At 46.0% G+C, this 22,708-nt stretch overlaps 1 protein-coding gene across 2 annotated transcripts in view; it reads right to left on the bottom strand.

Moving 5' to 3' along the window:
- Positions 1-22,708, bottom strand: part of LOC122921534 (NACHT, LRR and PYD domains-containing protein 12-like) — a 276,607-nt gene that overhangs the window by 21,859 nt on the left and 232,040 nt on the right. For both annotated transcript variants that reach the window (XM_044271573.1, XM_044271574.1), the window contains exons 10-11: positions 6,213-6,383; positions 3,745-3,915 (exon numbers count right to left, since the gene is read on the bottom strand). In XM_044271573.1, the coding sequence (XP_044127508.1) occupies positions 3,745-3,915; positions 6,213-6,383 (342 nt within the window). The remainder of the gene's footprint in view (positions 1-3,744; positions 3,916-6,212; positions 6,384-22,708) is intronic.

Raw genomic sequence — 22,708 nt, 5'->3', positions numbered from 1 at the left:
TCTCGCCTCTGGCGCAAGCGGAATCTGCCAGTATCCACGGCTCAAGTCCATGATTGTTAGATAGCTGGCGGACGCCAGCTGATCCAGCAATTCATCAATTCGAGGCATGGGATACGCATCGGTTATGGTGATGTCATTCAGTCTCCGATAGTCGACACAGAACCGGGTGGTCTTGTCCTTTTTTGGGACTAAAACAACCGGGGCGGCCCATGGACTAGAGGATTTCTGGATGACCATTAACTGTAGCATCTCATCAATCTCTCGTTTGATCTCAGCCTGCACTTCGGGTGAGGTGCGATAGGGGCCCTGCCGTAAGGGCTTGTGGGTCCCTGTGTCAACTCGGCTAGCTGCTAGGTTGGTTTGGCCAGGGATGCCTGAGAATGTGGCGCTGTGCGCACTCAGGAGAGTGGTGAGCTGAAGCTTCTGTGGGTACGAGAGGTGGGGGTTGATGTTCCAATCATCTGCCACGTCTCGTAGCTCTGCTAGCAAGTCTATCAGTGGATCTGGCTCTTCGGGTTCTAGCTGGCTACACACTGCTAATACATACTGCTCGTGTGCTTTTAACATGTTGACGTGGAACAGTTTCTGTCGCTTACCCCCAAGACTCACTAGGTAAGTGACTGGGTTCACCTGTTTCAGAATGGTGTATGGCCCGTCCCAGGCACCCTGCAATTTGTTCTGCCTGACAGGGAGTAGGGCGTATACCTTCTGACCTGCTGGGTATGACCGCTCTCTGGCATTCTGATCATACCAAGCCTTCTGTTTGGCCTGTGCCTTTGCGAGGTTTTCCGTCACTATGGTCATGAGGGACTCCATCTTGTCCCGAAATTTTAGGACATATTCAACCACAGAGACTTCTGAGGGGTCACCTTTTCCCTCCCAGGTCTCCCGAATCAGTTTTAAGGGCCCTCGGACATCTCGTCCATATAGGAGTTCAAAGGGTGAGAACCCAGTGGACTCCTGTGGCACTTCTCTGTAAGCGAACAGCAAATGAGGCAGGTGCCGCTCCCAGTCCTTCCCCTGCGATTCCACGAACGTGGCCAGCATTTGCTTTAACGTTCCGTTGAAACGTTTGCAAAGGCCGTTGGTTTGCGGGTAATACGCACTGGAAGTGGTGTGCTTGATTTGCATCCTCTCACAGAGGGCTTCCATTAGCTCCGACATGAAGCAAGAGCCCTGATCAGAGATCATCTCGGCGGGGAAACCTACACGCGAGAAAATCCCGATCAAGGCGTCTGCCACCGTAGCCGACCTAAGGGAAGACAGTGCTACCGCCTCTGGATAACGGGTGGCATAGTCCACGACTGTTAAGATGTAGCGCTTGCCAGAACTGCTAGGAATGGGAAGGGGACCAATTATATCCACTGCCACTCTCTGGAAGGGCTCTGTGATCACGGGCAGTGGCTGCAAAGGAGCTTTGCGGGGTCCTCCAGCCTTCTTAACCCTCTGGCAAGTGGTACACGATCGGCAGTACTTAGTTATGTCCGTTCCCATCGTGGGCCAGTAAAAATGGTTCTGAACACGTTTGTGGGTCTTTCTGATACCCAAATGTCCTGCAAGTGGAATGTCGTGGGCTGCTTTGAGCACCTGTGCCCGAAACTCCCTAGGGACTACCAGCTGTCTCGTGTTCTCACCTGCGTCACCTTTTGTAGGCTGTACAGCTTCACAGTACAGTCGGTTGTTCTCCCAATAGATTTTATATGGAGTGCCCTCACCTGGAGGCTGGCCGGCTCGGGCCCTAAGTGCCTCCAGACTAGGGTCACCCTTTAAGGCCTGTACGAATGCAGCGCCACCGGTCTCCTCCAGCTGACCAGTGACGTATGAAGTCAGCTGTGGAGAGTTACCGTCAATGCTGGGGTCAGAGGTGGGTGGAGGGACGACTGGTTCTGTCCCCGCAGCCCCATCTGAGCCCAGGTTACTGGCGACACTGGAAGCGTCTACCAGCGCAGTGACACAATCATCATCATCACATGAAAAGGTCTTTCTTGCATTGTTATCCACCTGAGGGTCAGAATCGCCCGAGGGGGTTCGGTCGCTTCTGAGTTCAGGCGGCTGGCCATGGAACGTGTAATGGCCAGAACAGGTACAGCATCATTTATATCACCATTGCTAACACTAACACAAGCATTCGGATCAACAATGACAGGTGCAGAAGTAGGCAAATGACATTCGGTTGCTTGTACATTTAAATCTGATACCTCCCTAGGTGCATTAGGGACAGTAGAAATAGCAGGCAAAGTGTCCCCGTCTCCCTGTTTCCCCAAAGGGCTGTACAGTACCTGGTTTTGGTCAGGGAGTCCTGCTTGGGCCTCCTGCGCGCTTGCAGGGTATTCGTAATGGGAAACAAGCGTGCCCAAATCAGTGCCAAGCACTGTGGCAACAGGAATATCATCCAGGACCCCAACAACCCGCTTTTGCCGTCCCATTCCCCAATCAATGGTGATTTGGGCTTGGGCCACATGAGTGCGAGTGCCCACAACTCCGGTCAGAGCGAGGTACTTTCCTGGAAGGATATCCTTCTCCGTAACAAGATGTGAACGGACCAAGGTGACATCTGCACCGGTATCACGGAATCCGATGACAGTCTGGCCGTTCACAGTGACAGGCTGGTGATTCTGGGATCCGCGGTGCACCTCGGGTCCTCCGACCAGCAATGCAGCAGACGAGGTAGGTGTGGAAGCGTTGGCCCCCTTAGGGCTTGGCGTCGTCGCGGTGCTAGGAGGTTGGGCTGGCTTCCCTGCGTAACAGGTTTGCTTGGTGTGACCGGGCCTGCGACACAGCTCACACCAGGGCCTGGTTGTCTCACGGTTCACAGGGCCAGCGGGCCTGCCTTCTCTCCAGTTCTGGGACATGGCTCTGTCCTGGTTGGGTACTGGAGTTTTGCGGCTGTCAGGTACCAGGGGTTTGTGGATGTCTGATACCACCGGCCTGCGGATGTCCGTCATAACAGGTTTGCGAATGTCCGGTACCCGGGTTGCGAAAAAAGATGTCTGCCAGCTCAGCAGCTTCTTTCACAGACTGGGGCTTGCGCTCCAGCACAAACTGTCTCACATCTGTAGGGCATATCGCAAGGAGTTGGTCATGGATCATCAAATCCTCAAGGTTAGCATAAGTCTTTTCTTTAAGAATTCTAGTCCATTGGCGGAATGTGGTGCATAAGCGGCTAGCCACATCCGCGTAAGAGTCTGTGGATCCTTTCTGGATGGCACAGAACTTTCTCCGGTAAACCTCAGGGGTTAACTGGAACTTAGCAATTATGGCATCCTTGATAGTCTGATAATCGCAATCTTGGTCTGTGGGTAGTTCCGCAAAAGCATCCAGTGCTTTACCAGTCAGCTGAGGCGTCAGGTGTAGAGCCCACTGATCTTTAGGGATGCAGAACTGGCGGCACGCTCTCTCAAACGAGCGTAAATATAAATCAATGTCCCTGTTTTTCTCCATAACTGGAAACCTTGCTTTGGGGACCACGGGTAGAGGAATGCCTCCTGCAGCAGGAGTGTTAGGAGAGGAAGACCGCTCGGCCTGTCTCACTTGGGCCAATTCTAGTGCATGCTGGTGCTGCAGCACTTCTCTCTGAAGCTGGAACTGCTGCTGTCGCTCCTCTCTTTCGAGCTGCATCTCCACAACCCTAGTCAGCAGTTTATCTCATAGACATAACAATGGTGCGGAGCATAAAATAGTATAAAATCCATGTATAACTTGTGCTCCACGTGTCTCAGTCCTGTACACATCTCTTATACTCACCGTAAGGTCTCCATTCTGCAGGCCGGACTGGACAGAGCCTCCATCAAGTCACTGAAGTGAGGACCAGACAGACGGTTACCAGAAAGGTAAAGTGTCTTCAGGGACCGGTTATTTCTTATACCAGATGCCAACTGGATGCAAGAAGTGTCTGGTAGATTATTATTAGCCAATCTGTAAGAATAAGAAGATGAGATGTGGGTGAGGCGTCCACAGAGCGTTAGTATAAAACCTGTAGAGTGTGACTGTGGAGAGAAAATGTCCCCGGCTGTTAGTAAAATCCCTAAATGTCATCACTAGAAGCCGCCTCTTGTGTGTGGTGGATGTCAGGAATGGCGGCAGCTATAGGATATGTCCATGTCCTAGAAATCCAGAACCCTGAGGAGTGTCCTCACTTTATGGCATGTCATAAATCAGTGATGATGGCAACACATGGAAGTACAAGAGTCATAAAGCTGGAGGAACTTGTGTCAGCGTCATCAGCTGCTGAGAGCTCTCCTTCCTCCATCTATTGTGGCCCCCATTCTCCTTCCTCCACCATCTATTGTGGCCCCCATTCTTCTTCCTCCACCATCTATTGTGGCCTCCATTCTCCTTCCTCCACCATCTATAGTTGCCCCTGTGGCCCCCGTTCTCCTCCTCACATTACTACAGGACACATGTGGCTCAGTCAGTTATTTGGGGGATGGATTATTAGTAGACATTACACTACATTCAGGGTTTCTCTGGATTCTGCTGGTATTGATTATTACTTATTGATAACGAGCAGTAATCGTCTCCATTCTGAGTAAATTACAGCCGGGGTCATCAGTAATAATACCGCCATACAGCTGTAATGTAGCACAGGCAGAGATGAGCGCTCTATGGCGGTAAGGGCTCATGTACATATTACAGCTCTGTATAACCTGGGAGTTGCTCGGACCCATAATCCGCCCCATAGAAGCAGATGTGTCCTTCCTGTCCCTCCAGATGTCTCTCAGGACATGGACACCTCCTCCAAGTGGAGGCACAATGCAGGTTCTGATGAGGTCAGTCCTAGAACACTTACCTGTGTGTTATTCCTCATGTACACGACCGTTGTGTGCATCCGTGTCCGTTGTTCCGTTTTCTGTGATTTTCTGCGGATATTGATGTCCTATCCCCAGGACACATCATTAATATGAGATCTGTGGGGGTCCGACTCCTGGAACCTCCCAGCTGTACTCACCGGAGCTGTGTTTGGTATTACAGAGCAGTACAGTGTATAGTGGATGTGTTTGGTATTACAGAGCAGTACAGTGTATAGTGGATGTGTTTGGTATTACAGAGCAGTACGGTGTATAGAGGATGTGTTTAGTATTACAGAGCAGTACAGTGTATAGTGGAAGTGTTTGGTATTACAGAGCAGTACAGTGTATAGTGGATGTGTTTGGTATTACAGAGCAGTACAGTGTATAGCGGAAGTGTTTGGTATTACAGAGCAGTACAGTGTATAGTGGATGTGTTTGGTATTACAGAGCAGTACAGTGTATAGCGGAAGTGTTTGGTATTACAGAGCAGTACAGTGTATAGTGGATGTGTTTGGTATTACAGAGCAGTACAGTGTATAGTGGATGTGTTTGGTATTACAGAGCAGCACAGTGTATAGTGGATGTGTTTGGTATTACAGAGCAGTACAGTGTATAGTGGATGTGGACTAGTGACCCTGCTCCCCTCCTGTCACCTCACTAGTGACCCTGCTCCCCCCTCCTCCTGTCACCCCAATAGTGACCCTGCTCCCCCCTCCGCCTGTCATCTCAGTAGTGACCCTGCTCCCCTCTCTCCTCCTGTCACCTCACTAGTGACCCTGCTCCCCTCTCTCCTCCTGTCACCTCACTAGTGACCCTGCTCCCCCCTCCGCCTGTCACCTCACTAGTGACCCTGCTCTCCCCCCCTCCTGACACCTCACTATTGACCCTGCTTCCCCTTCCTCCTGTCACCCCACATGGAAGCAGCTCAGACACCACCGACTATGATGGGATCCGTTCAGTTTCCGTTCGGGATCCTGTCTTTTTACTGGACACAAAAGTACTGCATATAAGGCTTTTTTGTCTGGTCTTTCGACAAAAATCTGCAACAGAGGCTCCAAACGCAGCTTCCAACGCAGATTTGAACAAGTGTAGGCCTACGTATTTTGTATTTTAGTAATGCTCACACGTGCCCCCTCACAGTGTTTGCTTTTCTTTCTGGCAAAGTTACCTGATTCTGGCCCGCAAAATTTATACCATGTCTAGTGCGGCCCTCAGATGAAAAATGGTTGGGCACCACTGGTATAGAGTATCGCAATACTTTTTTATGGTATCGATATTGAATCCAAATTTTGGTATCGTGACAACCCTAGTCAGCAGTTTATCTCATAGACATAACAATGGTGCGGAGCATAAAATAGCATAAAATCCATGTATAACTTGTGCCCCACATGTCTCAGTCCTGTACACATCTCTTATACTCACCGTAATGTCTCTATCCTGCAGGCCGGACTGGACAGAGCCTCCATCAAGTCACTGAAGTGAGGACCAGACAGACGGTTCTTAGACAGGTTGAGTATCTTTAGAGACAGGTTATTCCGCATTACAGATGCCAACTGGATGCAGGAAGTGTCTGGTAGACCATTATCACGCAAACTGTAAGAATAAGAAGATGAGATAAGGGTGAGGCGTCCACAGAGCGTTAGTATAAAACCTGTAGATTGTGACTGTGGAGAGAAAATGTCCCCGGCTGTTAGCAAAATCCATAAATGTTATCAATAGAAGCCGCCTCTTGTGTGTGGTGGATGTCAGGAATAGCGGCAGCTATATGATATGTCCATGTCCTAGAAATCCAGAACCCTGAGGAGTGTCCTCACTTTATGGCATGTCATAAATCAGTGATGATGGCAGCACATGAATGTACAAGAGTCATAAAGCTGGAGGAACTTGTGTCAGCGTCATCAGCTGCTGAGAGCTCTCCTTCCTCCATCTATTGTGGCCCTCAGTCTGTGGCCCCTGTGGCCTCCATTCTCCTTCCTCCACCATCTATTGTGGCCTCCATTCTCCTTCCTCGACCATCTATTGTGACCAGGCTCGGACTGGCCCACCGGGGAGCCTGGCAAACCCTTGGTGGGCCCCTGGCATTTTCATTCATAATGATTAGTGCGGCAGGCAGCTCTCCAGCTTCCCGCTGGCCAGCACCGCTGCCTGCCACTTCAATGAGCACGACAGTGACTCCTCAGACTTGTCATATAAGTGGCGTCGTGGCGAAATGACTGATCCATGATCATTCACCTCGCCACTTCACTTGCCATGGCCGCAAGTGCCCAGCGCCTCCTCTCCAGACCGCTCCCCTGCAGCGTTGCTTAGTGCAACTGGGCCCACCTTCCACCATCGTGGGCCCCGCCTCCTCATATGTGACGTGCCTGCGCTCTCCATACAGAGCACGCAGCCAGTAAGGTTCCCCGCCGCAGCCTGGAGTCTGCAGAGCGCAGTGGCAGGTTTATAGTGTGCCGTGGGTGCCCAGCAGTTAGCCCGCTGCCTCCTGCCTGTGAGCAAGACATATAGAGGCAGTGGACGTCACACTCGCTGTCTCAGGCTAGTCCAGGCAGTCCAGATAGGTAATACCATAACAACTGTTAAAATACTATTAAAAAAATATTTTGCACATTTTATTGCCTTCCCCCCTTGGAAAGTACAACTCCCAGCATGCCTTGTCAGATGCAAACCTTCAGGACCTGCTGGGAGTTGTAGTTTTCCTTTCTGCAACTTTCTGTCATTTTATGTTGCAATTATGATGCGGGCACCGGTCTTGCATTCTCACCCGCTGCCCACACCATCAATTGCCAGTACCACAATTACTGTATACAAGCAAATAAGGGTGGGTTTACACTTGCGTTCTGGCTTTCCGTTATAGGCTCCAATCCATTTATAACTGAATACCCAGACAGAATGAAAAACGGAAACCTTTAAGAGGCATTCCGTTTTGATACGTCACAATAGAAGTCTATGGGCAAGTATAACAGATCCGTCTGGTTTCCGTTATGCATGATGGAAAACAAAGTACTGTCGACAGGATTCGTTATGATTGCCAATAGACTTCTACTATGACGGATCAAAACAGAATGCCTCTTAAAGGTTTCCGTTTTGCATTCCGTTTGTGCGTTCCATTATAATCAGAACCTATAGCATATGCCAGAACGCAAGTGTGAACCCACCTTTAAAAGGTTTCTGCCACCACAATTATCCCCATTAAACTGGCGGACATTATCTATATGCAAATGTTCTTCTCCACCTGCCGGTGTTCTAACAAATTTCCCTAGCCTCGTCACTTCCTGTTGTGCCGCGGCCGCACCGGACATGACGTTCCCAGCTTTGGAAGGAGGTGTGCCGTGCCTCACAGGCGCAAAACGACGGTAGAAAAATTTCAGCAGCGGTTAGAGTGTAGGGAAAAATGATGGACCAGTGCGCACGCGCGGCTAACTACTCCCGTCGGGATACACCGCGCGTGTGCACCAGCGGGCAGGGAGATCTCTTCTACCGAACATCCATCCGATCACCGCGCCTGCATAGTGTGGGGGTAGGAAGATCTGATGGCCATTTGTTCTGTTTAATCTCCCTACCCCTCACTGCGCACGCGCAGTGTCTGATCATCTGGAGCGGGCAGGGAGATCTAGGGAGACTTAGGGCACCCAAACTTCTCCTATATGACTGTAATTATGCCAGAAAATTGCATCCATAAATTGAGTGACCTTCCCCACTGTGGCAAATAAAGAACATTTTGGACTCTTTACAAAAGGTACCCGTCACCTCTCCTTTTGTTCCGTAATAGCATTTCTGGAGCATCGCTGGTGCACACGTGTGGTGTATCCCGACAGGAGTAGTTAGCCGCGCGTGCGCACTGGCCCATCATTTTTCCCTACCCTCTAACTGCTGCTGAAATTTCCCTACCGTCGTTGTGCGCCTGCGCGGCTCGGCACACCTCCTTCCAAAGCTGGGAACATCAAGTCCGGTGCGGCACAACAGGAAGTGACGAGGGTAGGGAAATTTATCCTGGTAGGGAAATTTGTTAGAAAACCGGCCCTGTGTGCTGGGGAAATCTCGCCCCCCTTCACTATGCCTGCACCAAATACTGAACGGCACAGCGCACTTAGCTTCAAACAATACATCCTAAGCAAGCGCGCCTGGTATGGGGTCAAATTGTATAAGCTCTGTGAAAGGGCCACAGGCTATACGCACAAATTTCGAGTCTATGAGGGTAAAGATCAGACCTTGGAGCCAGTCGGTTGCCCTTACTACCTGGGGAGCAGTGGGAAGACAGTCTGGGACTTGGTGTCACCCTTATTTGGCAAGGGGTACCATCTTTATGTGGACAATTTTTACACAAGTGTGGCCCTCTTCAGGCATTTGTTTTTAGAACAGATTGGCTGCTGTGGCACCGCGCGACCTAGTTGCCGGGGCTTCCCCCAACGGCTCGTTACCACCCGTCTTGCAAGGGGGGAGAGGGCTGCTTTGTGTAACGAAGAACTGCTCGCGGTGAAATGGAGAGACAAGCGTGACGTTTACATGCTCTCCTCCATTCACGCAGACACGACAATTCAAATTGAACGAGCAACTGGAGTAATTGAAAAGCCCCTCTTGGTCCACGACTATAATTTGCTCATGGGAGGGGTGGACTTCAATGACCAGATGTTGGCTCCCTATTTACTTTCCCGCAGAACCAGACGCTGGTATAAGAAGGTGTCTGTATATTTAATTCAATTGGCTGTATATAATAGTTTTGTTCTCTACAGTAAGGCTGGGAGAACAAGATCCTTCCTCAAATTTCAGGAAGAGATCATCGAGAACCTCCTGTATCCAGGAGGTTCCGTGGCCCCAACCACCAGTGCAGTGAGCCGTCTACACGAGTGACATTTTCGCAATGTCGTTGCTGGTACCTCAAACCAACCGCCACCCCGAAAAAAAATGTTGTGTCTGTAGCAGGAGTGGAATAAGGCGTGACACCCGCTATTTCTGTCCTGACTGCCCTGACCACCCTGCCCTATGCTTAGGGGAGTGTTTCCGGAAGTACCACACACAGGTACACTTAGCATAGGGATTGCATCTCACAGGACAGGCACACAGGGCTCTTAGGGCCCTTTCACTCACAGCTGCTGCAAACCTCTCCTTTCACCTGGGACAAAGTGCATAATGTACTTCGCCACATCTCTGGGACATTTGCACTTTGCACATTGTCCCATGGGGAAGGAGAGGTTTGTCCTATAAAAAGGTAAAAAAAGCAAAAAAATTAATAAAAAATCACCGTTAAGCAAAAAAGTTAATGTTCTGTTCCAACGGTTCAATAAAGTTTATAAAAGTTAATGTTCTGTTCAAATGTTATTATAAAGTTCATGTTAATAAATTTATTGCGTTGCGGCCAGTTTTTTTCCATTTTGTTTTGTTTTTTGTACCTTCTAGGTGGACCAACCGATGAACCAGCTGCAGCACTGATGTGCATTCTGACAGAAGCATTGCGTTGCTGTCAGATTACACAAAAGTCGGTGTATGCGGCGCTGCAAGACGAGATTTCTCAATGCGGCAATGATTTATTCATCCACATCGATTGATGTGAATGGAGAAATCGGGTTTGCCAGGGCATACGGGCAGACGCCTTTCCCCTCCTTTTTTTTTTTTTTTTTGGGCAGAGATTTTTTCATCCACATTGATCGGTGTGATTGAAGAAATCTGTGCCGTTCATTTTTTCTTTCAGCCCAAATCTCTTTACCAGTATAAGGAGAATAGCAGAAACTCCTAATGTTGGCCATACATGTAATGATTGCGGAGACCCTCAAATGCCAGGGCAGTACAAACACCCCACAAATAACCCCATTTTGGAAAGAAGACACCTTAAGATATTCGCTGATGGCATAGTGAGTTCATAGAAGTTTTAATTTTTTGTCACAAGTTAGCGGAAAATGTTTTTTTTTTTTTTTTCTTTTTAAATAATTTTTTTATTTAAATTTCAAATACAAAGCAGATCCATAAAAATGGAGATAACACATTATTCTAGCTCTAAACATAGTAATTACAATTATTTTTCCTTTTCTCTTCCCTTCCCCTCCCTCCCCCCCCCCCACCCTCCACGTGGGGACGCGAGAGAAAAAAAATAAAAATAATTTTAACACCTCCAACACTAAAGCAGCCAATTTTTCCATACCTGGTCGAGATTTAATGACCTTTTTTTATAATTCTTCATCACTCGTTCTTCTTTAATTAAATTATCTATCGTTTTTCTCCATTGTCCCGCTGTCGGTAAGTCTGCTTTTATCCATTTCCTTAGTATAAGTAATCTGGCCTGGAATGGTACTTTATTCAGAACCAGTCGTGTTTCTTTATTTAGCTTCAAATGTTCAGTTGCCCCTAAGATACAAATTATTGGATCTCTGGGCAGTCGAACCTTCAAAAGCAAAGATATGGTTTCCATTATTTCTGTCCAATATCTATGGAGCTTGGGACATCTCCAAAAGCAATGTATTAAGTCGGCTCTCTCCTCCCAACATTTTGGACACTTATCTGTTGCTTTCACTCCCATTCTTTTCAACATCCATGGAGATCGGTGTAATCTGTGTACTATAAAGAATTGTGAGATTTTATGTGAGCCCCTATCCGAGATTGTCGCATAATTTTTGAGAGCATCTTTCCAATTATCTTCTGTAAGGGAATCTAGATCCTTTTCCCATTTTCCTACAGCAAGCATTGTAATCGTTTTTCTCTTACCTTCCATCAAAAGCCTATATCTCCTTGCGGTTGTTCCTCCTCCTTCCCCTACTGCAGTAAACTTATCCAACCTGTCTGATTTTTCCCTCCTGTACCTATCCTCCTGGACCACTGTCCGCAATGCATTCCTGAGTTGAAGATATTTATAGGTGTCAGTATGGGGGATCCCAAATTCCAGCACCATTGTATTAAAGTCCTTCAGCTTATCTTCCTCGAAGATCTGGTCTAAATATATCATTCCTTTTTTCCCCCAGTCTATATAGTCCCTTATTGTTTCTAATTCTTTTAAATAAAAATTTTTCCATATCGGTGTATATTTCAAAAACCCTTTAATCTCCAATATCTTTTTAATTTCCCCCCATACGTGTTCTATTAGATTTAATATCCTATTGTCAGAATTTTTTTTACCCAAAAAACCAGACTCCAACACCTCTAAGTGATTTCCTCCCTCTTTCCAACCCCATCTATTTAATTCTTGCCTACCCACTTGACTATCTAAACTACCCTTTATATTCCCATATTGAGTTATTAAATAGTATAGAAACAAATTGGGGACTGCTAATCCTCCCTCCTGCACTGGAAGCTGAAGGACTTCCTTCTTTATTCGAGGGATCGCACCCTTCCAAATAAAGTCCCCCATTAGTCTATCAAATAGTTTGAAGGTAGTCTGCGGTACTCTAACTGGGGCATTTTGAAGCACATACAGTATCTTTGGGAGAAAGACCATTTTTATTAAATTTACCCTACCTTGGATTGACATTGGCAGTCGTTTCCATATGTGTATTTTCGTTCTTAGTTCTCTTACTAAGGGAAGGACATTTAGCTTTTCATATTCTTCTATGTTTCCGGAGATTTGTATGCCGAGGTATTTAAAATTTTCGTGTTTTTTGAGAGTATGCACCCGTGTATCTCCCTGTAATTGTCTATCTCCTAATAATAACATATGTGATTTCCCCCAATTTATCTTTAGACCAGAGAAGAACCCAAACTTATCTATTATCTCTATCACTCTGTTAAACTGGTCCCCAGTGTTTTGCAAAAAAAGTAATATATCATCCGCATACATTAACAATTTTTCTTCTCCACCCGCGTATTGAAAACTTTTAATCTCCTTGTCATTTCTTATTATGATTGCCAAGGGTTCGATTGCAATGGCAAATAGCAGTGGGGAGAGAGGGCATCCCTGCCTGGTGCCCCGAAATAGGGCAAAAGGCAGGGACAAGCTCCCGTCCACCACTACTCTAGCCCTGGGATTTAGATATATTAACTGAATCCACCCTATAAATCCTTCCCCTATACCAATTCGCCTTAATACTGCCCATAAATACTCCCATTCAATACAGTCAAATGCCTTTTGAGCATCCAGTGAGAGTATCGCTTTATCCCCTGCATCCAGTCTGTTGGCTTCAATATTGAGAAATAGCCTTCTTATATTGGAGTATATTGTTCTACCCGGTATAAATCCTGTCTGATCTTTATTTATTATTCCTTTAATGACCCTTGAAAGCCTGTCCGCTAGGACTTTTGCGAGAATTTTAACATCCGTGTTCAACAGGGATATTGGCCTGTATGAGCCGGGATCTGTTGGTTCTTTTCCTTTTTTTGGGATTAGTGTGATAATTGCTTCTTTCATAGAATTCGGTAGGTCACCCAGTTTTTGAGCTTCATCCAGTGTTATCTTTAATTCTTGTACCAAAACCTGGGAAAAGGTTTTATATATTTCAAAGGGGAGCCCGTCCCCACCCGGTGCTTTCTCGGATTTAACCTTCCCTAGAGCTAGATTTATTTCTGCCACCGTTATTTCTTTTTCCAAATATTCTTTTTGGGATTTAGATATCCTACTGAGGGCAATCTCATCCAAGTAAAAATCTAACTCTTGTTTTGAGTATTGTACCCTAGACTTATATAACTCTAAGAAGTGCTCCCAAAACACTTTTTTAATACCTTCAGGTGTGGTGATTAGTTTACCCGTTTTATCTTTAATTGCACCTATCCATGATTTCCCTTTTTGATTTCTCACTATATTTGCTAATATTTTGCCAACCTTTTCACCCTCCGAGGCTAGTTGGATGCCTTGAAAGAGCAATTCATTCCTACTTTTCTCTAATTGATAAATCTTCATCTTTTCCTGTTCTTCCTCCCAGACTCTCTTATTTAGTACAGTAGGATTTCTCATACTTGCCATCCCTGCCTCTTGCAATTTTTTCTCCAATGCCTTCCCATTCTCTCTAGTTCTTTTTTTCCAGTAGTTTACCCTTTTGAACAAAATTCCCCTCAAAAAAGCCTTGAAAGTGTCCCAAACCACAAGTCTACCAGCAGAACCGTTATTTTCCATAAAAAAATTTTTTAGTTCCTCAATTATACTCTCTGTATCTGAAATCAATGGCAACCAATGGGAGTTGAATTTAAACACTGACAGAGTATTATCTTTATTCAAATCCAGCTCAACCACCATTGCATTATGGTCTGACAGAGCCATGGGTATATATTTTGTCGTAATCCTATTTTGGGACATTAAATTTTTATTTCCAAAGGTCATATCTATTCTCGACCAAGTTTGGTGTGTTTTTGAATAGCAAGAATATCTAATTTCATCCGGGTGCTGAACCCTCCAAACATCTACCCAATTGAATTCATTGGCTACCTTACATAAATCTACATTTTGTACTCCTCCCCCCCTGCTAGATGTCCTATCCCTGAGTGGATCCATAACCGCATTGTAATCGCCCACCGCAATCAATATACATTCCTGTTTGTTTAACATAAATCTATACAGTTGATACAGAACATCTGGTTTATATGGTGGTGGAATATATATATTTGCAATTACAGTTTTAATCCCTTCTAAATAACAATATAAAAAGAGATATCTGCCATCATCGTCGGCCTCACGTGCCAAAAGTTCAAACTTAATCTTATTATGTACCAAAATAGAGACCCCTCTAGAATAGGTAGTATATACGGAATGATATGCCGCCACTACCCATCCCCTCTCTAACCATCTTACTGATTCCTTATCCAAATGTGTCTCCTGGAGGCAGATGACGGCTGGCAGAAACCTCTTCATCCACTCAAGGATAGCAAATCTTTTAACCTTCTCACGGAGCCCCCTCACATTCAGCGAAAGGATCCTAACCATCTAACAGAGGGGAAGGAGAAAAGAAAAAAAAAAAAAAAAATTTCTCCACGTCCCCACCACCCCATATATGCCCTCCCCTCAATATAGTCCCCCCTTCTGCTGGCCAGCAGTCTGGGCGACTCCATAACTTAGCGTGACTCCTATCACCCCCCGCCCCCCACCACCAGCCTCAAAGACCCTCTCCATCCGCCCATTCACTAACTTCCTCCGGAGTCTGAAAAAATGAGGTCTTGCCTTTATATTCCACCCTTAATTTCGCCGGAAAAAGTAAGCTATACTTTATGCCTGCCTCCCTTAATCTTTTTTTGACCGACATGTACTCTCTTCTTTGCGCATTGGTGCTAAATGAGTAATCTGGAAAAAGTTTGATCTTTACCCCTTGTATATAATATTTTTCCGAGGTTCTTGCGTCAGATAATATTTCATCTCGATCTTTAGATAATAAGAATTTCACCAGTATGGATCTGGAATAATCCCCTGGCGCCCTATTTTTGGTGGGGACCCTATGTGCTCTTTCAACAGAAAACAGGGGAGAAAGGGTACCTTCTTTACTATTTTCCCTGAACCACTTTTCCATAAATTCAGTACAATTTCCTCCTTCCGCTCGCTCTGGGATCCCCACACATCTTATGTTAGCTCTTCTTGATCTATCCTCCTGGTCTACCAATTTTTGTTGTTTTTTTTTCTTACAAAGTCTCATATTCCACTAACTTGTGACAAAAAAATCTTCCATGAACTCACTATGCCCATCACGAAATACCTTGCGGTGTCATCTTTCCAAAATGGGGTCACATGTGGGCTATTTATACTGTTTTGGCATTTTAGGGGCCCTAAAGCGTGAGGAGAAGTCTGGAATCCAAATGTCAAAAAAATGCCCTCCTAAAAGGAATTTGTGCCCCTTTGCGCACCTAGGCTGCAAAAAAGTGTCACACATGTGGTATCGCCGTACTCAGGAGAAGTTGCGCAATGTGTTTTGGGGTGTCTTTTTACATATACCCATGCTGGGTGAGAAAAATCTCTCTCTAAAATGACAACTTTGTATGAAAAAATTGGAAAAGTTGACTTTTAGAGAGATGTTTCTCTCACCCAGCATGGGTATATGTAAAAAGACACCCCAAAACACATTGCCCTACTTTTTCTGAGTACGGCAATACCACATGTGTGACACTTTTTTGCAGCCTAGGTGGGCAAAGGGGCCCAAATTCTAAAGAGCACTTTTAGGATTTCACAGGGCATTTTTTACACATTTGGATTTCAAACTACTTCTCACGCATTAGGGCCCCTAAAATGCCAAGGCAGTATAACTACCCCACAAGTAACCCCATTTTGGAAAGAAGACACCCCAAGGTATTTCGTGATGGGCATAGTGAGTTCATGGAAGTTTTTATTTTTTGTCACAAGTTAGTGGAATATGAGACTTTGTAAGAAAAAAAAAAATCTGCATTTTCCGCTAACTTGTGACAAAAAATTTAAACTTCTATGAACTCACTATGCCCATCAGCGAATACCTTAGGGTGTCTACTTTCCGAAATGAGGTCGTTTGTGGGGTGTTTCTACTGTCTGGGGATTGTAGAACCTCAGGAAACATGACAGGTGCTCAGAAAATCAGAGCTGCTTCAAAATACGGAAATTCACATTTTTGTACCATAGTTTGTAAACGCTATAACTTTTGCGCAAACAATAAATATACACTTATTGCATTTTTTTTTATCAAAGACATGTAGATCAATAAATTTAGAGAAAATTTTATATAGAAATGTAGTTTTATTTGAAAAATTTTACAACTGAAAGTCAAATTTTTTAATTTTTTTTGCAAAAAAATGAAATCGGTAAATTTCGATTAATAACAAAAAAGTAGCAGCAATGAAATACCACCAAATGAAAGCTCTATTAGTGAGAAGAAAAGGAGGTAAAATTCATATGGGTGGTAAGTTGTATGACCGAGCAATAAACGGGGAAAGTAGTGTAGTGCAGAAGTGTAAAAAGTGGTCTGGTCATTAAGGGGGTTTAAGCTAGGGGGGCTGAGGTGGTTAAACCTAACACTTGTGTCTAGAAAAGTGACTCTAGTTTTCCTACTCCACCCTCTTCCTGGAGTGAGATTTTTTTCCGTTCCCCGCAATGTTTATATGCACAACAGCATGGGCATAGTCAAGTGCTCTGCTTCTGCCAATGACATGCAATGACATGCTGTTTGTGGCCATGTCACTGCTGAAGCCAGTCATTGGCTGCAGCAGAGCACACTACTATGGCCACACTGCCAGATGTAAACACAGCGGAGAACAGAACATGGACATGCAGACGGCAGTGTGGAGAACCAAAGTGGTGGGGAGCAGGTAAGCATGAATCATCTGTTTAGAGAGGCAGGCTGCGGGCAGTTGCCAAAAATCTTTTTCCCCAGAGAATCCCTATATAGGCCACATCTTTAACAGTTGTAAAATAAAGTAATGCAGAACAGTTTCCTCTTTACAGTGAATGAAATGATGGTATTAAGCATTCTTATATCTAGGACTAACGGGAATGCTGTGCAATGTGAACATCAAAGTGACTTCACCAGAGCACGTGTTCTTCCTGCGCAGACCTGAGAATACTGCATAGACAGCCGGATCAGTTGATAGCCAGTTATACAGTGATACAGGGTAGGTGTAGTCTAGTACTGACAGTTAGCTTTTGGTTTTAATGATAGAAACTTGACACATAAATACAAAATGAAATAGGTGTATTTCAGTTTTTTTTTTAAAAGGGCATCTGTCACCAGTTTTATGGTGTCTAAGAGCAACATAAACTAGTGGCAGACCCCTTAGTAAAATGCTAGGTCACTTTTAGTGCTGAACGAACCAAGTATCCGAAGTGGACTTCGATCTGAAATTCAGGAAAAATTTGATTTGCCGCAAAGCTGAAATCTATTTTCCCTGAAATAACAAACAAACAAAAAAACACATACCTGCCTCATCCATTTGCACACAAAGAGACCGCTGCGGCCATCTTGATTTAAGATACCGCATGAAATCTCATGCACAGTGACGTCACCACGCCTGCCATGTGATCACATCATCACTTCACTGTGCAATATTCTGCGTGGTGTCTTCAATCAAGATGGCCGATCAAATAAATAAAGTGAGTACTTTTGGTTTAACTAATTAACTCCTGAAAGCCCTCACTATTATTCTCAGATGCCGCGATCAGCAATGAATGCAGCATCTGAAAGGTTCAATGACGTCATTGCACCCACTACATTCAAAGAAATGCGCTTTGTGACAAGGTAATTCGTCATGAAGCAAGTTTCTTTGTGAAATTCGGCAAAGCAGCTGAATCAAATTTTCTATAACTTTGCTCATAATTAATCACTTTGTTTAATTGACCAGCTCCAGTGCATTATGATAAGCCATGAATATTCATGAGCTCCTGGATTTTTTCACCCCCTGCTGCTGATTCAGTTGGAAAAGAACTGTCAATTAAAGGCAGATGGGTGAAATAGCCTTGAGTTCATGAATCTGGGGACTTGGCATGTGCTGAAGCGGTTATAACCTAGCAGCATGAAACTGGTGACAGACAACGTTGATAATAAAAACTAAGCATTAGGGCTCTTTCACACAAGCGTGTTCCTTGCACGCTCCATGTTAGAGAGGGATGGTGCGTTCTGGACCTATGACTGATAATGCTTTGTGCCTCTGTATGACCTTATCGTTACAGAATCATAGTGACAGCTTTTTGTCAGTATGATTCTGTAAAGGAAAGGTCACGCAGATTCAGGAAAAAGTGAATAACCACGCAGTTCTAATTTTAATAATATTTTGTAGGACAATGTCTTCTAAACGACCCTCTGCTTCTGAAGAAAAATCTGAAGAAGCAGCACCCAAAAAAATAAATATATAAAACTGGTGCACAAAAGAGACTAACGGCTACCTGAAAAGATCTTGCAAAAGCTGGATCAGCTCCAAGGCAGCAGAAATTATGGCACTCAAAAGGTGCTACCAGCCAAAACTCTGTGGAACCAACAGCATCTTGCTCTACAGCTCCTGCACAGACTGAGACAGTGGCAGATGTAGAAGCAACTATACTTGATGAAGATTAGGCTGGTGAATCATCTTTACCTGAAGTGATAAAAGACATATACACGGAAGACTTGACTGGTAATTTAGATGAACTTGAGAAAGAGGGAGATTCAGAAAGTTCAGACTATGACTAGAGTTGAGCGAACACCTGGATGTTCGGGTTCGAGAAGTTCGGACACTTGCCGGAAATGTTCGGGTTCGGGATCCGAACTCGGCCCGAACTTCGCCCCGAACCCGAACCCCATTGAAGTCAATGGGGACCCGAACTTTTCGGCTCTAAAAAGGCTGTAAAATAGCCTAGGAAAGGGCTAGAGGGCTGCAAAGGGCAGCAAAATGTAGGTAAATCCCCTGCAAACAAATGTGGATAGGGAAATGAATAAAAATAAAATAAATAAAAATTAACCAATATCAATTGGAGAGAGGTCTCATGGCAGAGAATCAGGCTTCATGTCACCCACTACTGGAACAGGCCACTGTCAGATATTTAGGCCCCGGCACCCAGACAGAGGAGAGAGGTCCCATAGCAAAGATTCAGGCTTCATGTCACAGCACAGAATCAGGCTTCACGTCACCCAACACTGGAACAGGCCACTGTCAGATATTTAGGCCCCGGCACCCAGACAGAGGAGAGAGGTCCCATAGCAGAGAATCAGGCTTCATGGCATAGCAGAGAATCAGGCTTCATGGCATAGCAGAGAATCAGGCTTCATGGCATAGCAGAGAATCAGGCTTCATGTCATAGCAGAGAATCAGGCTTCATGTCATAGCAGAGAATCAGGCTTCACATCACCCACCACTGGAACAGGCCATTGTCAGATATTTAGGCCCCGGCACCCAGACAGAGGAGAGAGGTCCCATAGCAGAGAATCAGGCTTCACGTCACCCAAAACTGGAACAGGCCATTGTCAGATATTTAGGCCCCGGCACCCAGACAGAGTAGAGAGGTCCCATAGCAGAGAATCAGGCTTCATGTTATAGCAGAGAATCAAGCTTCACGTCACCCACCACTGGAACAGGCCATTGTCAGATATTTAGGCCCCGGCACCCAGACAGAGGAGAGAGGTCCCATTGCAGAGAATCAGGCTTCATGTCATAGCAGAGAATCAGGCTTCATGTCATAGCAGAGAATCAGGCTTCATGTCACCCACCACTGGAACAGGCCACTGTCAGATATTTTTAGGCCCCGGCACCCAGACAGAGGAGAGAGGTCCCATAGTAGAGAATAAGGCTTTATGTCATAGCAGAGAATCATGCTTCATGTCATCCAACACTGGAACAGGCCACTGTCAGATATTTTTAGGCACCGGCACCCAGAGAGAGGAGAGAGGTCCCATAGTAGAGAATAAGGCTTCATGTCATAGCAGAGAATCAGGCTTCACGGCACCCAACCCTGGAACAGGCTATTGTCAGATATTTAGGCCCCGGCACCCAGACAGAGAAGAGAGGTCCCATAGCAGAGAATCAGGCTTCACGTCACCCAAAACTGGAACAGGCCATTGTCAGATATTTAGGCCCCGGCACCCAGACAGAGGAGAGAGGTCCCATAGCAGAGAATCAGGCTTCATGTCATAGCAGAGAATCAGGCTTCACGTCACCCACTACTGGAACAGGGCATTGTCAGATATTTAGGCCCCGGCACCCAGACAGAGAAGAGAGGTCCAATTGCAGAGAATCAGCCTTCATGGCATAGCAGAGAATCAGGCTTCACGTCACCCACCACTGCAACAGGCCATTGTCAGATATTTAGGCCCGGGCACCCAGACAGAGGAGAGAGGTCCCATTGCAGAGAATCAGGCTTCATGGCATAGTAGAGAATAAGGCTTCATGTCATAGCAGAGAATCAGGCTTCATGTCATAGCAGAGAATCAGGCTTCATGGCATAGCAGAGAATCAGGCTTCAGGTCACCCAACACTGGAACAGGCCATTGTCAGATATTTAGGCCCCGGCACCCAGACAGAGGAGAGAAGTCCCATAGCAGAGAATCAGGCTTCATGTCATAGCAGAGAATCAGGCTTTACGTCACCCAAAACTGGAACAGGCCACTGTCAAATATTTAGGCCCCGGCACCCAGACAGAGGAGAGAGGTCCCATAGCAGAGAATCAGGCTTCATGTCATAGCACAGAATCAGGCTTCATGTCGTAGCAGAGAATCAGGCTTCACGTTACCCAACACTGGAACAGGCCATTGTCAGATATTTAGGCCCCGGCACCCAGACAGAGGAGAGAAGTCCCATAGCAGAGAATCAGGCTTCATGTCATAGCAGAGAATCAGGCTTCACGTCACCCAAAACTGGAACAGGCCACTGTCAAATATTTAGGCCCCGGCACCCAGACAGAGGAGAGAGGTCCCATAGCAGAGAATCAGGCTTCATGTCATAGCAGAGAATCAGGCTTCATGTCGTAGCAGAGAATCAGGCTTCACGTCACCCAACACTGGAACAGGCCATTGTCAGATATTTAGGCCCCGGCACCCAGACAGAGGAGAGAGGTCCCATAGCAGAGAAACAGGCTTCATGTCATAGCAAAGAATCAGGCTTCACGTCACCCAAAACTGGAACAGGCCACTGTCAAATATTTAGGCCCCGGCACCCAGACAGAGGAGAGAGGTCCCATAGCAGAGAATCAGGCTTCATGTCATAGCAGAGAATCAGGCTTCATGTCATAGCAGAGAATCAGGCTTCATGTCACCCACCACTGGAACAGGCCACTGTCAGATATTTTTAGGCCCCGGCACCCAGACAGAGGAGAGAGGTCCCATAGTAGAGAATCAGGCTTCATGTCATAGCAGAGAATCATGCTTCATGTCACCCAACACTGGAACAGGCCACTGTCAGATATTTTTAGGCCCCGGCACCCAGACAGAGGAGAGAGGTCCCATAGCAGAGAATCAGGCTTCATGTCATAGCAGAGAATCAGGCTTCATGTCATAGCAGAGAATCAGGCTTCACGTCACCCAACACTGGAACAGGCCATTGTCAGATATTTAGGCCCCGGCACCCAGACAGAAGAGAGAGGTCCCATAGCAGAGAATCAGGCTTCATGTCATAGCAGAGAATCAGGCTTCAAGTCATAGCAGAGAATAAGGCTTCAAGTCATAGCAGAGAATCAGGCTTCAAGTCATAGCATAGAATCAGGCTTCAAGTCATAGCAGAAAATCAGGCTTCATGTCATAGCAGAGAATCAGGCGTCACATCACCCACCACTGGAACAGGCCATTGTCAGATATTTAGGCCCCGGCACCCAGACAGAGGAGAGAGGTCCCATAGCAGAGAATCAGGCTTCATTGCATAGCAGAGAATCAGGCTTCATGTCATAGCAGAGAATCAGGCTTCATGTCATAGCAGAGAATCAGGCTTCATGTCATAGCAGAGAATCAGGCTTCACGTCACCCAACACTCGAACAGGCCATTGTCAGATATTTAGGCCCCGGCACCCAGACATAGGAGAGAGGTCCCATAGCAGAGAATCAGGCTTCATGTCATAGCAGAGAATCAGGCTTCATGGCATAGCAGAGAATTCAGGCTTCACGTCACCCACCACTGGAACAGGCCATTGTCAGATATTTAGGCTCCGGCACCCAGACAGAGGAGAGAGGGCCCATTGCAGCGAATCAGGCTTCATGTCATAGCAGAGAATCAGGCTTCAAGTCATAGCAGAGAATAAGGCTTCAAGTCATAGCAGAGAATAAGGCTTCAAGTCATAGCAGAGAATCAGGCTTCAAGTCATAGCAGAGAATCAGGCTTCATGTCATAGCAGAAAATGAGGCTTCACGTCACCCACCACTGGAACAGGCCATTGTCAGATATTTAGGCCCCGGCACCTAGACAGAGCAGAGAGGGACCATTGCAGAGAATCAGGCTTCATGTCATAAAAGAGAATCAGGCTTCACGTCACCCACCACTGGAACAGGCCATTGTCAGATATTTAGGCCCCAGCACCCAGACAGAGGAGAGAGGTCAAATTGCAGAAAATCAGGCTTCATATCATAGCAGAAAATCAGGCTTCAAGTCATAGCAGAGAATCAGGCTTCATG

The sequence above is a fragment of the Bufo gargarizans genome, chromosome 11, assembly GCF_014858855.1.
Source record: "Bufo gargarizans isolate SCDJY-AF-19 chromosome 11, ASM1485885v1, whole genome shotgun sequence".
Classification (NCBI taxonomy): domain Eukaryota; kingdom Metazoa; phylum Chordata; class Amphibia; order Anura; family Bufonidae; genus Bufo; species Bufo gargarizans.
This window is presented reverse-complemented; position numbering and strand designations above follow the sequence as displayed.